The 15301-nt window shown below is 53.1% G+C and overlaps 1 protein-coding gene across 1 annotated transcript; it reads right to left on the bottom strand.

The window, feature by feature from the left end:
• Nucleotides 1–4085: 4085 nt before the first annotated feature.
• Nucleotides 4086–10099, bottom strand: COMMD4 (COMM domain containing 4). Its single transcript, XM_077881958.1, has 8 exons — nt 9997–10099; nt 6199–6270; nt 5909–5974; nt 5718–5757; nt 5310–5429; nt 5062–5142; nt 4401–4577; nt 4086–4315 (listed from the first exon to the last, which is right to left on the bottom strand). Exons 1-8 carry the CDS (start codon nt 9997–9999, stop codon nt 4275–4277), a joined length of 600 nt encoding a protein of 199 aa, XP_077738084.1. The 5' UTR covers nt 10000–10099; the 3' UTR covers nt 4086–4274.
• Between the last annotated feature and the right edge of the window lie 5202 nt (nt 10100–15301).

Genomic DNA, 15301 nt, shown 5'->3' with positions numbered 1-15301 from the left:
AGCCCGCAGCCGAGCCCGCAGCCCAGCCCCGCAGCCGAGCCCGCAGCCCAGCCCCGCAGCCCAGCCCCGCAGCCCAGCCCCGCAGCCCAGCCCCGCAGCCGAGCCCGCAGCCGAGCCCGCAGCCCAGCCCCGCAGCCGAGCCCGCAGCCGAGCCCCGCAGCCCAGCCCCGCAGCCCAGCCCCGCAGCCCGCCCCGCAGCCCAGCCCCGCAGCCCGCCCCGCAGCCGAGCCCCGCAGCCCGCCCCGCAGCCCAGCCCCGCAGCCCAGCCCCGCAGCCGAGCCCCGCAGCCCACCCCGCAGCCCACCCCGCAGCCACCCGCAGCCCAGCCCCGCAGCCCAGCCCCGCAGCCCACCCCGCAGCCGAGCCTTGCAGCCCACCCCGCAGCCCAGCCCCGCAGCCCAGCCCCACAACCGAGCCCCGCAGCCACCCCGGCAGCCACCCCACAGCCCAGCCCGCAGCCCAGCCCGCAGCCGAGCCCCGCAGCCACCCCGGCAGCCACCCCGCAGCCACCCGCAGCCCAGCCCGCAGCCCACCCCGCAGCCGAGCCCCGCAGCCCAACCCGCGTCTGCCCGCCGCCAGGCTCGGGAGGCCTCTGGGCCCCAGCACCGCGCCGTTCCCACCACATACACCCCCCACCTGGCGGCTTTATCACCCTGACGGGCCCTGCCCCAACCAAGAATTTAACCGGGAATTACAAAATGGTGCTTCCGTCCTTCTTTGTACCGGGCTGGAATTCTGGAATTCTTGCGTAAAGAAGAGCTCCCTGGTTATCCTGAAGTGTTACAAAGGCAGGATCAATTCTGAATTCCTTCCCGCTAGTGATCGATTTTCAGACTAAGAATTGGGTGCAGTAACAACCAAGAGGGACAAAGTAGGACTCATTTGGGATTTTTTTCAAGGGGGTGGGGGGGGTCAGGACTTTGTCTCTTTAGAGTCTTTTCTATTACAGACTCCTGGATTTTTTTTACATTCAACATCTGTAAATCCGCCGCCGTCTCCATCTTCCGCCCCATTTACCAAAGGAGGGCTTGTTAGGCGCCAGGACTCCGCACGCAAGAACGCAATTCCCATTCTTAAGAAACTCAGGAGGGTAAAAGTGGCGAATGGGTAAACACGATCACAACGTCACATTAGGACAGTAAGGAGAGAAGTACCTGCGGGATTCTGTGACACCACAGAAGAGGGGACGCTACCTGGGAAATCCAGCCAATGTTAAACGTTTGAGGAGACTTACAATTCCCTTGTGACTCTCTGCTACTTTATTTCTGTTGATTCCACTTCTCATTTTTTGTCGTCTTCTTGCTCTCCCGCGGGCTACCTGAAGTGCAGGACCCCAGTAGGACTTCCCAGTACTGTTTTTGAGTGTAGCGCATTGCACAGCCTTTGGAGTCGTTGTTCTAGAGGTTACACACGCATACCTGTCACAGTTCACTGGTGTGGACACTCTAAGTGTAGAAACCTTACCTTCTTTTACCCTTTCCTGTTTACGATAATCTGACCTATTTCCTCTACAGACTTGGAGAACCACATCCAACAACATTATACATTTTGTTCCAACCGTTGAACAGAACTTAAAATGCTCAAGGACAGTCTGCGTCCGTAGCTCCACTCCTTCCGTTGTTGTTCTTCGTCCCTGATGTTCCAAGATTCCTTATCATTTCCTCCTTTCGCCTTTTGATTTTTAGGTTAGGTCTGCTGGCGACGAATCCGTTATCCTTCATCTGAGCATATCCTGGTTGCCTCCAACTCCTGCGGTTCTGTTCGCTGGACGTAGAATTCCCAGTTGACACTTTCAGGACCTGAAAAATGTTGTCCTTCTTCCTTTTGGCCTCTGTGGTGTCTGAGAAGAAATCCACTCATCTGAATTGTCTTTTCCCCTGTACAGCTTTCAAGACTTTTGTCTGTTCTTTAGGGTTTTTTAAAAAAGATTTTATTTATTCATGAGACATACACAGAGGAAGGCAGAGACACAGGCAGAGGGAGAGGCAGGCTCCATGCAGGGAGCCTGACATGGGACTCGATCCCGGGACCCTAGGGCCACACCCTGAGCCCAAGGCAGGCACTAAACCACTTAGCCACCCAGGATCCCCTGTTCTTTAGTTTTCAGAACTTTGTGGTATAAGGTACCTTGGCATGATTTCTTTGGGTTTACCCTGTATGAGATTCATTCAGCTGGACTCTGTAGGTTTAGGTCTTTTGTCATAGGAGGGACACTTTTAGCCATCACTTCTTTGCATACTTTTTCTGTCCCACCCTCTTTCTCCTTACCTTCTGGGACTCTGATGATGTTAATATTAAATCTTACTTACAGTCCTGCAGGCCCCAGAGGCTGTTTTATTGTTTTCTGTGTGTTTATTTTCCAAGCTACTCTCTGTTGTTCATATTGGGTAATTTCTACGATTGTCTTCAAATTCATTCATTCTCTCTTCTGTTCAGTTCATCCATTCATTTTTACTTTGATGATTGTAGATTTCAGTTCTAAAACTTCTACCTGGTTCTTTGTATCTTTTATTTCTTTAAGACTTGAGGCATTTTTATGATGGCTACCTTAAAATCCTTGGCATAGAAGTTGGAGTTCTCTTGGTGTTGGTATCTGTTGTCTTTTCTCGTTCAAGTTGAGATTTTCTTGGTTCTTGGCTTTTTTTTTTTAATCCTGGACATTTGAGGTATTGAGACTCTGGATCTTACTTAGAGCTTCTTGGAGCATTTGGATGGCTCAGTTGGCCAAGCATCTGACTCTTGATTTTGGCTCAAAATCGTGATCTCAGGGTCATGAGATAGAGCCCCAGGTCAGACTGCACTGAGGTGGAGCCACTTAAGATCCTTCCCTCTGCCCCTCCCCCACTCCCAAGCTCTCTCTTAAAAAAAGTAAAAAATCTTCTCTTTTAGGAGGGCTCCGCTGACGCAGTGACGGTGGGGTGGAAGAGGCTGCAGTTCTCCGTGGTGTGACTGGAGGACAGCAGTCACCATCTCTAGGTCTCCTGTCTTGCCAGATGGTCCCTTTCCTGGTCCTTTGGCTCAGGCGGCATGGTTGGGGCTGTGTGTGTGCGGGTGTGTCTCAGGTTGCCAGTCTCCAGCACTTGGCCCGGGCCACACGCAGCAAAAAGAAAACCGAAGGACTACTCTGCCCTGTTGTTCTTTAGCTCCCGAGGATCTTAGCTGGTCTGTCCTTCCTTCACCTTTTAGAGTCTTAGTTTTGTTTTCTAAGTAATGTCCAGGTGTTCAGCTGTGCTTAGCGGGAGAAAGAGAGGCAAGTGCGTGTGCTCCATTTCTCCAGCAGCCGAGGTCGGTACTGGAGTCGGTCCTCAACTTTTTGCTGCTTCAGCTGTCCCACCTTAGGCCAGTAGGACAAGCTGGCTCCTTTTGACAGGGCTCACTATTCTCTGGTAGCTTCGCTGTCCGCCAAGACGTTCTAGGCCCCTCGTCTCAATCAGCTCAGGGTGCGAGAAAATCCCACGGACCAAGCGGCCTAAAGAACATTTATCCCTCATGGTTCCAGAGGCTGGGAGGCCCAGGGTCAAGGAGACGGCAGGTCTCGTCCTCGTGGGGCCTTTTCTGGGTACGTTTGTGGAGTCTTTCTCTTCGGTCACGAAGGTCCCACTCTCATAACCTCATCTGAACCTGGTGACTCTCCAAAGGCCCCGTATCTCCTAAAACTATCTCATGGGGGGGGGGGGGGTGAGGGCTCTGACATATGAATCTGGGGGTGGGGGCGAACATTCAGTCCCGAGCCCCACTCCTCTTGCCCATGAGTGGTTCAGGCAGGGGCCCTCCTCTCTTCCAATCGAGGATGGCAGGAAGAGCAGGGCTCTCTCCTTTCTCTACGGGGCGCCTCTGGCCGGGGCCACATGCTTGCGGCCAGCCCGCGGACGAGGCAGCGCAGGGGGCAGAGCCACGAATGTCACAGGACTGGCAGCGGGAGCCCTGGTTTTCTGTCTAGAGACGAGCTGTGCCATTTCAGTCTTCGTTCCGCCTCGACCAGCAGTCAAAGAGAAAATGAGGAACGGGTCAGGGAGGTCTGCAGGCCACTTGGTTTCTCTCACAAAACCTTTCATCTGAACCCAAAAAGAAACCTGTGCACACACTGCTTTACACTAGTTTATTCTTCCTGCTTGTGAAAACTGCTGACAAGTGCCTTTCGTGGGGGAGGGAAGGCAACGTGGAGAAGTCCCCGGAATCCTTATGCTGCGTTCTCAGGGGGGAACCCAGCAAGCCAGGCCTCCAGGGTCCCGGAGCCGGGCCGGCCGTGGGGAGTGGGGAGGGCGGCCTTCTCCTCAGCCCAGGTTGTTCATCAGGGTCTGAGCCTGCTTCAGTTCTGCAGGGGAAGAGGTGGGCAGGTGGGTGGCAATCAGCGGGGGTCCGGGAGGCCCCTTCCCCCTCCAGGTACAGCCGAGTCTCACCTGCCAGGAGGACCTGGAACTTGTCTGCTGAGAGGGACATGGCCACAGGCTGGGCCGGGGCACCCGAGGAAGCCACCACCTCCAGCCTCAGGTGCACCATGGGCTCTTCCACGGACCGGAGCAGGCTGGAGCTCAGGGTGTAGTCCACCCGCCAGCCCACGCCTGCCAGCCTATTCACTGGGACACGGGGTAGGGCTCTCAGGATCACGGGGCGCTAGGCCACACAGCCCTCAGCCCACACCTGGCTCAGCTCTCGGTTCTTCAAGGCTGTATGACCTTTGAAAACCCCTCCTCCCTCTGACCCAGGGAAGGTGCTCAGTGATCAGAAGTGAGATTATCCACAGCAGATCTCAGAGGCAAGAGACCAGGGTGAAGTCTCCTTTCTTTCTTTCTTTTAAGATTTATTTATTTATTTATGATAGACATAGAAAGAGAGAGGCAGAGACACAGGAGAAGAGAGAAGCAGGCTCCACGCCAGGAGCCCGACGTGGGACTCGATCCTGGGTCTCCAGGACCGCACCCTGGCCCAAAGGCAGGCCCTAAACCGCTGAGCCACCCAGGGATCCCCTGAAGTCTCCTTTCTGAGGACAAGCACCTCCCCCACAGCATGCACCTTCCAGAATGGAGCCCAGACCGCACCAGGGCCCCTTCCCCCACTCACCTCGCAGGCTGCAGGCCCGCAGGTGCTCCTGCAGGGGGCTTTGCTTCTCCTCATAACAGCGACAGAGGCTGGCCGCGTGCTCTGGGGACAGAACGGAGGTCCCTGGACGTAGCAGGTGGGGGCTCACAGGGCGGGTCTCAGGCTCCTGGCCCAGAGGCCAGGGCACATCTCAGAGCCACTCAGCCTGTCCTGCTACCCAGAAGCCCCTGGCACGCAGGTTACACCCCTGCCTGCCTGCATGCCCATACCTTTGGGAAGCCCCAGCTGCTGCAGTTCACTGGACAAGGACTCGCCATCCACACTGTGCTTGGCCGCACTGGAGAGGATGAAACTCAGCACTGCCACCGTGGCCTTGACATCGCCCGACTCTGGGGAGACCCACGGGTGGGGTAGGGGGTGTCACCGTGGCCTCAACCACCTCCTTGTCACCCTACTATCCTCAGCTCAGAGCGCCCAGGCCTCCTTGAACCACGAGCACAGCTACCGCCTCACCGGGCACTGGCAGAGGGCAGGACTGTCAATACCTCTCTTCCCTGTGCTCCTCTGCTGAGGCAAGTGGGTCAGGACAGGCTGCTGGGCAGAGGGGCCTCTGCGCTAAGCCCCAGGCCCAGTACCCACAGTGGCCCAAACGTCTGCGGACTCGGTGGGGTACTCACCAAACCTGGCGTCAGCGGTGAGCTTCAGGATCTTCTCGTACTATGGGGAAAGGAGGCCCTCAGGGGGTGCCAGGCCCCTGCTCACCAGCCGCTTGCACCCCAGCCTGCATCCTGATCGCCCACCTCCCTAGGTCTGGGCAGTAGGGGTCACAGGGTCATGAGGCAGTGGGGGTGCCGGGCCCTGCACTCACGTCAATCCCCTGTCCCAGAAGTTCCTTCAGCACCTGGCTACACAGCAGCCTCAGCTTCACGGAGGACTGGAGGGGAAGGCCTTGCGTTAGCACACTGGCCCACCCCACCCCTCCATGCTGGGGGGCTGGCTCAGAGGGGGCTGGCCACATGATTAGAGTCACACAGCAGGCTAGGACAAGCGGAGGGCACTGAGGCCCCATCCTCAGAGCCACCTCACCACCCTCCATCCCAAAGCCCCACCCCCAATCCCTGCCTCCCCCCACCCTCAGGAAGCCCCCATGCACTCAACAATCTTGGCCAGCGTGCTGATCTCCGCCAGGACCCAGTCGGGACAGTCCAGATCACCACAGAACCGGAACCTCTGCACAGGAGCGAGGCAGGCGGTCAGGATGGAGGGCTGAGGTGTGGCCAGGTGCCTCCCACATTACTGCTCTTCATGGATCCCTACTCCCAGATGGATGCCCCTGGCCACTTGTTCTGTCCTATTAGCAGGCTTTTGAGAAAACCCTCTCACAGACCCACCCGCCACCAAACTTTGCTCTGATGCCTATCCTAGGCATTCATGTGCTCAGGTAACATGGACTGTGGCAAACTTCATTGGGGCAGATTCCACTCTAAGCACTGGGGGTACAGCACAGCACAGAACAAAGACCCTGTCACAACGTCACTGACCTCTCACTTCCTCCTCCTTCCCCTCCCCAGTTCCGGCCACACTGGCCTCCCTGCTACTCCTGTTACACCAGGCACTCTCCTGCCTTGTCCTTGCTGTCTTGCTCTCTCACTTCAGACTCATCTCCACTCAAATGGGCCTCCTCTGACCATATTCTCTTTCTTCCTTTTTCTTAAGATTTATTTATTTGAGAGACAGCAGGAGAACACAAGCGGTGGGGGAGGAGGGGGAGGGAGAGAGAATCTAAAGCAGACTCCGCACTGAGTGCAGAGCCCAACCGGAGCTCAGTCCCAGGACCCTGAGATCACGACCTCAACAGAAACCAGGAGTCAGATGCTTAACCAACTGCAGGCACCCTGACCGTACTTTCTGAAACAGCCAAAGGGCACAAGGAAGTTTCAGAGGCCAGTGGTATGTTCGTTACCTTGATTAGAGAACTGTTTTCACGAACATATACATTTCAGAACTTACTGAACTATCCATTTACATATGTGTGTTTTGTTTATCTCAGTAAGGCTGTTCAAAAAATAAAATAGTTCTTCTCCATCATGCTCGAGCCCCTATTCTTCATCATGCTCTAGCCCTGATCTCCACAGCAGACATTACATTTATTATTTATTCGAGGTCTGTCTCCTATTAGAATGCAAACCCGTCCTGTCAATCATATCTTGCCAATAACCTCCATTCCCCAGATCAACTGTCCTTTGTCCTATTTGCCTGGCAGAGCTCTCGTGCACAGCAGTATACATGCCATCTTTCCATGCCCCTTACATGGGGGCTGCTTACAGATGCTGGGAACAAAACCCTGCAAACTAGGGATACCTCACACCCACGTTCTGATTCTGCTGGGCCCTGGGTACAGCCTAGCAACACCATGCCCCCTGCTTAGCCCTACCAGTCACCTTCTCAGCCACTTCTCAGCTCCACCACCCTTCAATCTCCAACTATCTTGCTCCTTTTCACCTGACCCCAAGGTACTGGTGCTTCTACGTGGGCCTCCAATGAAGTCCTCTAGCCATGGTCACAAATGACTGTACTGGATCTGGCCTTCCTCTTCCCCAACTCCTCAGCAGCATCCCACACAAACCCATCCTTCCTGGTAAAGAAGCATGCTCTCCTGGATTTCTTCCTGTCCTGGCCTCGGTCTCACGTGCTGGTTCAGTTCACCCTCCTCCCCCCAACCCACAGATGGTGATCTCTGCACACTGCCTGCTATCATTACTCTGGAGCAGGCACCTCGGACAACTGGTGAGATGATGGAGTATTAAAGACAGTCTTGCACTTCTGTCTCTATTTCAGGGGTTTTCAACCTTTTCATTCCACAGCCTCATGTGCCATCTGGTGAAGATGATAGGCCTTTCTCAAAACAACGTATGTATGTATGTAGGTATTTATTTATTATTTTTAAAACAATGTTTTTAAATGCATAAAACAGGGGCACCTGGGTGGCTCAGTTGGTTAAGCGCCTACCTTCAGCTCAGGTCATGATCCCAGGGTCCTGGGATCAAGCCCTGCGTTGGGCTCTCTGCTCAGCAGGGAGCCTGCTTCTCCCTCTCCCCGCTGTTCTCCCTGCTTGTACTCTCTCTGTCAAATAAATAAAATCTTTTTTAAAATGCATAAAATACACAGGATTGCAAAGGAAACTAAGTTATCAAAATATTCAAACAAATTGGTGATGTGGTGTATGTTTCAAGTCCAATGCCCATCGTGACTTAGAAAAGACCTGCATAAATACGTGAAGGATGTCAACAGCTGTAACGTGATACGAAAATGTCTCTAATCTCTACTGGTGACAAAGTCAGAGGCACTGTTAATACGGGGGTTGGCTGCTGACATAATTGAAGGAAATGCTAAATCTCAGTCTGAAGTCAGTGCAAATTAAGATGTGAGATTCGGGCAGCCCCGGTGGCGCAGCGGTTTAGTGCTGCCTGCAGCCCAGGGCGTGATCCTGGAGGCCCTGGATCAGATCCCACGTCAGGTTCTCTGTATGATGCCTGCTTCTCTCTCTGCCTCTCTCTCTGTCTCTATGAATAAATAAATAAAGAAAATAAATAAAATCTATAAAAAAAAATAAGATGTGAGATTCCCCCTAAGTTCACCGGCCCCTGACTTCCACCCACAGAAGTCTTCTCCCATCTTTATATTAGTCACATCTTTTTACTCCAAGACTGCGTTCCTTGTGTAATCTCTTTAAATGCTCGCGTTTCTCTAGGTTCTGCCCTAGGTCCTTTCTTCCCAACTCACATCACTGAGATGTTACATGCTTTGAGGCTTTCAAGGATCATCCTTGTGCTGATGACTCCTATAGCTGCACTGCAGCTCCTCTTCCGAGCTGCAGACCCTTGAATCTAGAGACTGCCTTCTAGCCAGCTGCACCCGGTGGCTCACAGAAACCTCACACGGTGCCGCCTACCAAAGTTAACTTTTGCCCTTTGCACTGAAACCTGCTTCCCCTCCTGTGGCTCCCGCTCCACGGAGCAACACCCCCCCCTCCTTCATCCACTTAGTCCTTGGGCCCTGATGATTGCCCCACTTCTCTCCCCGCTCTCTGCCCTAACTCAGGCCACCACCACCTCCTGGGGGGTCTGCTGCCCCAGCCTGGGCTCTCTGCTCCGCTCCTGCTGCCTCCACAAGTCGGCCAGGAGGACTTTCCTAGCTTCCCAGTGCCCTCTTATAGTCTACACTGCTTTCCCTGCTTGGAGACCCAGCAAGATCTGGCCTTTGTTGCCTGTCGAGCCCCCTGTTGCACTAACTTCCAGCTAACACCCTTCCAGCTGGGAGAGGTGCGTCCATGCTAGGGGGCCACGCTCTCTGAACACGCGGTTCTGTCTGAAGATGGAGCCCCGCCCCCCAGCCTCCGAACCCTGGTACACAACTGCGCCGCGGCCAGCCCGCGTTCTTCCCCGCGCTCAGGCTGCTGTCACCCTCAGGAAGCCCTCCTAACACACACGGGGCACAGAACCTTCCCCTCAAGTCTTCACTGTGACTGCGAGGTCAGGCCTCCTGCAGCTGCAGCCCCGGGGCCCGGCGCACGGCGTGGGCGGAGGCGGCAAAGGCGGCGGGAGGAATGAACGGGTGGACCGGCGGGCAAGCCCCAGCGCCGCGGCTGCTCTGGGAAGGCCGGGCCCGATTCCGCGCACGTCTTCTCCGGGCCGCACAGGAGCGCCGGGAAGAGGGCATCTGGGGCCGTCCCGGGGCCGAGGAAGGCCCGGCAGCGCCGCCCCGGGGAAGCCCCACTTCCTGCCCGGGGGTTGCGGGGCCTCCCTTCCCGCCGAGGAAGCGCCGCGGCTCCGAGCGCGTGGCCCGCCCGTCGGCCCTGACCGCACCCACGCGTCTGCCGGGGCGCCCACCCGCCGCAGACCAGAGACTCGGGGACCGACCCGCCCGCCCCGCCGCCAGTCACCCCGCGGCCCTCACCATCGCGCCAGACAGCGGGTCCCGCCCGTCTCCTCCCCGCGCGCCCGGTCAGCTGACGCGGCGGTCACGTGGCGCGCGGGGGCGGGGCCTCCACGGACGGGGCGGGGCCTCTACGGGCGGGCCTGGGCTGGGGGCGGGGCCTCTACGGGCAGGCCTGGGGCGGGGGCGGGGCGTCTACGGGCGGGGGCGGGGCGTCTACGGGCGGGCCTGGGCCAGGGGGCGGGGCCTCTGCGGGCGGGGGCGGGGCATCTACGGCAGGCCTGGGCCAGGGGGCGGGGCCTCTGCGGGCGGGGGCGGGGCCTCTACGGGCAGGCCTGGGCCGGGGGGCGGGGCCTCTGCGGGCGGGGCGGGGCGGGGCCGGGGGCGGGGCCGGGGGCGGGGCCGGGGCGGGGCGAGCGCGGAGGGCGGTGCACTGAGCTGCCGGGCAGGAGTGCTGGCCCTTGTCTCCCCAGGACCTCTCCCCGGGAGCGAGCGGTGCCAACTCCCCACCCCGTTTAGCTAGTAAAGAGGGAGTGGAAGCCATCGGATGTGTTCAGCTTAAGGGAGCAGGAGCCCGGGAGCCCTTTCGGGCACTTGGAGCGATCGCCGTGGAGGGGTGGATCAGGGGCTCGCTGTTGCCCGCGGGTGAGCGGTGCCCAGACAGCCAGCTACGGGCCGAGCCAGAGGCATTTGGAAAACTCCACTGAAATATGGTACACAGAGAAAATGCAACTTAAAACAACCTATTTTTCTCCCATTCGATTGAGAAAAACGAAGCTGCAATATTTAATGTCGGTGAAGCCACAGGGAGAGTTGTGAGCAAGGCAGTTTCTACAGCCCACTGTAACTAAGGCAACGAAGGGGAATTCATCAGGATGAAATAAAATATGCAGGCACTGGAAGGAGCTCTGCGGGTTACTAGTAGTTCCCCCCCCCCCCCCCCGCCTTTTTAAAGATGTTATTTATTTATTCATGAGAGACACAGGCAGAGGGAGAAGCAGGCTCCCTGCAGGGAGCCTGATGCAGGACTCGACCCCACCCCCCACCCGGACCCTGGGGTCACGCCCTGGGTCAAAGGCAGGCGTCCAACCGCTGAGCCACCCGGGCGTCCCTAGTAGTTTTCTTATGAGTGCTGGACATGTGGGCTGTGCAGTTTATGAAAATTCATTTAAGCTTTATACTTAAAATATGTACAATTTTCTCTGAAACTCACAGTGGAGCTCCACATGGAGGCCCCTGCTCTGCGGGGAGCCGGTTTCTCCCTCTCTCTCTGCCCTTGTGCTCTCTCTCTCGTGCTCTCTCTCTGTCAGATTAATAAATAAAATCTTTTTTAAAATTTTTAAAGAGGTAAAAAAAAAAACAAAAAACCAGCAACAGCACCAAAAATATCCTAGAGAATAGACTAATAACCAAAGAAGAAACTGAACAATTTGAGATCTCTTTTTGATTACGTATCCCACCAGGAATAAGCCAGGCCCAGCTGGTTTTATTGTTGCAGCCTTTCAGGCTTTCAAAGGACAGAACCCATTGCAATTCAACTGCTCCATAAATAGAAGAAGATGGAAAGCTTCCCAATTCATGCTCAAATCAATCTCATTTATCAAGAACTATTAAAAAATCATGAATGTCAGCATGTTGAAGTCAACAATGTGTTAAAATACTACACTAGGCTGAAGAAAATTTTCATCTTAAGAATTATAAGACCAGTTCAACTTCTGTTTCATCACATCAGTAGGTTAAAGAAGAAAATACTTAAAAAAAGAAGAAAAAAATAAAATTAAAAAAGTAATAAATAAAAAAAGAAGAAGAAAATAGTTGACAGACTTAGAAAATAATTTTTGATCCAAAAGGTTAAAAAGAAAAAATTGGGAATAGGTGGAAACTGCCTTAAGTTGACAGAATATTTGAAAAGCAAAAGAGCAAACATGAGACTTAATATCAGATAGACAAACATTATTTAAATCTGGAAGCAAGGCAAAAAGGTGGGTGGCACGTCCTTTTAATGTTACATTGGAGCATTGTCTCACAGATTTGTTTCACAAATAGACATTATTTAACTATTTAGAACAGTGGTTCTTAGACTTCACAGAGCATCAGAATCCCCCACAGGGCTTGAGGAGAAAGAGGTGCTTTCCACCCTCAAAGTTTCTCATGAAATAGGCCTGGAATAGGATCCGAAAGTGTGCAATTCCCACAAGTTCGCAGGTGATACTGATGCTTCGGCTTTGGAGACACTATACTTTGAAAATCACTAATGTAGGAAAATGTACCTGAAAAGTCCTATGTTAACTTGTAGATTTCTGTCCAGTAGAAAAGGTAACTCCGAAGATTACAGTTTTATCACCCTGTGAGACATTAACAGGTTTTCTAATTTGACACATACTAGAAATGTTTCTTCCCAAAATGTTACTTGAACTCGCTTTACCATCTTACTGATTCCCTCACTGATTAAAAATTTGATATGCATTCTTTCATTATTTGTATGACAGTCATGCTTTTTACTTTATGCAAATTAAACTTTGATGCAGTACACTGGCCCTGAGCAGGAGATGCTGGTATGCTTCAGTCCTAGACGACTCCCGTAAAGTCAGGAGCAGTCGTGTGCCAGCATTACTATGACCCAACATTGTTCTAGATGCTTAGGCCAGCGTTTCTCAGCTGGGGGTGATTTTGCCTCTCCGGGGATATTTGCTAATGTCTGGAGATATTTTTAGCATCCTAGAGAGTGCTCCTGGCATCCAGAGGACAGAGGCTAGAGGTGCTGCTAAACGAGGCCCAGGACAGTCCCCCATAACAAAGAATTATCTAGCCAAAAATGTCAATAGTGCTGGTGTTGAGAAGCTCTATTCTAGATAAATAAAACATGGGAAAATCGCTAACATAAATATTGGAAAAGAATAAACTCATAATTGCAGATGACAGTCTATCTAGAAAATTGAAGAAAAACTAGAAGGCACAGAATGCCAGCTGGCATGGGGTGTGTGTGTGTGTGTGTGTGTGTGTGTGTGTGTGGTGGAGCATTGTGTGAAGCTCTCCAGGCCTACCTGGGGCAGAGGAGTCAGGTGAGTGCTCTCTTGTCCCAGGCGCATTGACCTCACAGGTGGAGAGATACAGGCAAGAAGGGGAGCCCAGGCCACAACGGTCTGACCTCCTGTCAGCCTGAGAGAAAGCCAGAGGTCTCCAGAGCCCTGGCCCAGTCCCAGTTTCCCTTACAGAGACAAGGCTGGGGGAGGGGCAGGGTCAGCCCAAGCCACTGAGCCCATAAAGGAAGGACCCCAACCAGACCCAGGAACCCTAAGACAAGCTGAAGAACATATTCCTTTGCTTCACAGACGGCAGTGGGGAACCAGTCCAGCCTCTGGCCAGGATGTGTTTTTGGCTTCTAACACCAAGGCCTACCTCACCTTTCCCTCTCATCTGCAGCTGGCTGCCACAGTTGAACAGCTGCACATCAAACAGGGGTGTCTCCCTTAGGGGATCCGAGGGACTGAGGACACAGGCACTAGAGTCAGCTCCTTGGGCTGGACCAGGTGGCCAGTCACAAACAAGCCCCAGTGCACCTACATCATCAGCTGGGCCCTCCTGGACCACATAGCCTTGACTGGGGGCAAGGGAGCTTTAGGACACCGGGGGGTCCTGCAGGGATTTAGGGGATGAATTCCTCCTGATACTGGCCGCCTCTTTGCAGCATCCACAGCAGCATGACCACCCCCAGACTCACTGCAAGCCTCAGTGTGAAAACATTGAGCTTTGTACCCACCCTACCTCTCACACTTGGGTCCCTGCCCAGGGGGCTGCTGGAAGGGGAACTGGTCTCACCAGTTGGGGAAAGGTTTTAGGCAGTCACTGTTTTCAGGATTAGTCCTCCCTCCCTTCCTCCCTATCTACCTTCTCTCCTTTCCTCCCCACCTCCCCACATACTCCCGGGCTCTGTGCCAGGCTCTGGGATAATAGGTCAAGCAGAGTGTCCTGAAAAGTTCCCCTCTCTGAGGCCATGCTGTCCTCAAGTGGGCATCCAGGGCTGGGGGAAAGGGAAGGGCCTCCCTCATAGGAGGTGATGGTGGGTGTGAATGTGGAGGGGGCAGTGGGAGCAAACTTAAGGTGAGGCTGTCCAGGCAGAGGGCCCAGCTTGTGCACAGAAGGCTTCTGATGCTGTCAACTATAGTCACCCTTGGCTGAATCACAAGTAAAGGCTTCGTGTTCTTAAAACTGATATTTAATACATTAAAATCATGTAATAAGGGCTGCCTGGCTGGCTCAGTCAGTAGAGCATGTGACTCTTGATCTCAGGGTTGTGAGTTCAAGTCCCACATTGGGTGTAGCGATTACTTAAAAATAAAATCTTAAAAAAAAGTAAAATAAAAAAGAAAATTACATAACTAAACATGATTGTCAAAATAAAAATCACAGGGCAGCCCGGGTGGCTCAGCGGTTTAGTGCCACCTTCAGCCCAGGGCCTGATCCTGGAGACCCAGGATCGAGTCCCATGTCAGGCTCCCTGCATGGGGCCTGCTTCTCCCTCTGCTTCTCTCTCTCTCTCTCTCTCTCTCTCTCTCTGTCTCTCATGAATAAATAAATAAATAAATCTTTAAAAAATAAAAATAATTAAAAAATAAATAAATAAATAAAAATAAAAATAACAAAATACAACTAAAAGGCAACCTACAGTATGGGAGAAGATATTTGCAAATGACATAATCAATAAAGGGTTAGTACCAAATTATATAAAGAACGTATACAACTCAACACCCAAAAACCAAGTAATCCAATTAAAAATGGGCAGAGGACATGAACAGATATTTCTTCAACGAAGACTTACAGATGGCCAACAGATACATGAAAAGATATTCATCATCACTCTTCATCAGGGAAATGGAAATCAAATACACAATGAGATACCACCTTATACCTGTCACTATAGCTAAAATCAAGAACGCCGGAAACAACAAGTGTTGGTGAGGATGTAGAAAAAGGATCCCTCTTGCACTTTTGGTGGGAATGCGAACCGGTGCAGCCACTGCGGAAAACAGTATGGAGATTCCTCTAAAAGTCAAAAAGAGAACTATCTTATGATCCAGCAATTGCACTACTGGATATTTACCCAAAGAATACATTAACACTAATTCAAAGGGATGATGCATCCCTACAACTATAGCAGCTATTTATAACAGCAAATTATGGAAGCAGCCCACATGTCATCAATTAACTAATGGATAACGAAGATGAGAAGGGGAGCTTGGCTGGCTCAGTCAGTGAAGAATGAGACTCTTGACCTTGAGTTACAAGTTCAAGCCCCACTTTGGATGTAGAGATTACTTAAAAATAA

The sequence above is a fragment of the Canis aureus genome, chromosome 32 (assembly GCF_053574225.1).
Source record: "Canis aureus isolate CA01 chromosome 32, VMU_Caureus_v.1.0, whole genome shotgun sequence".
Classification (NCBI taxonomy): Eukaryota; Metazoa; Chordata; class Mammalia; order Carnivora; family Canidae; genus Canis; species Canis aureus.
This window is presented reverse-complemented; position numbering and strand designations above follow the sequence as displayed.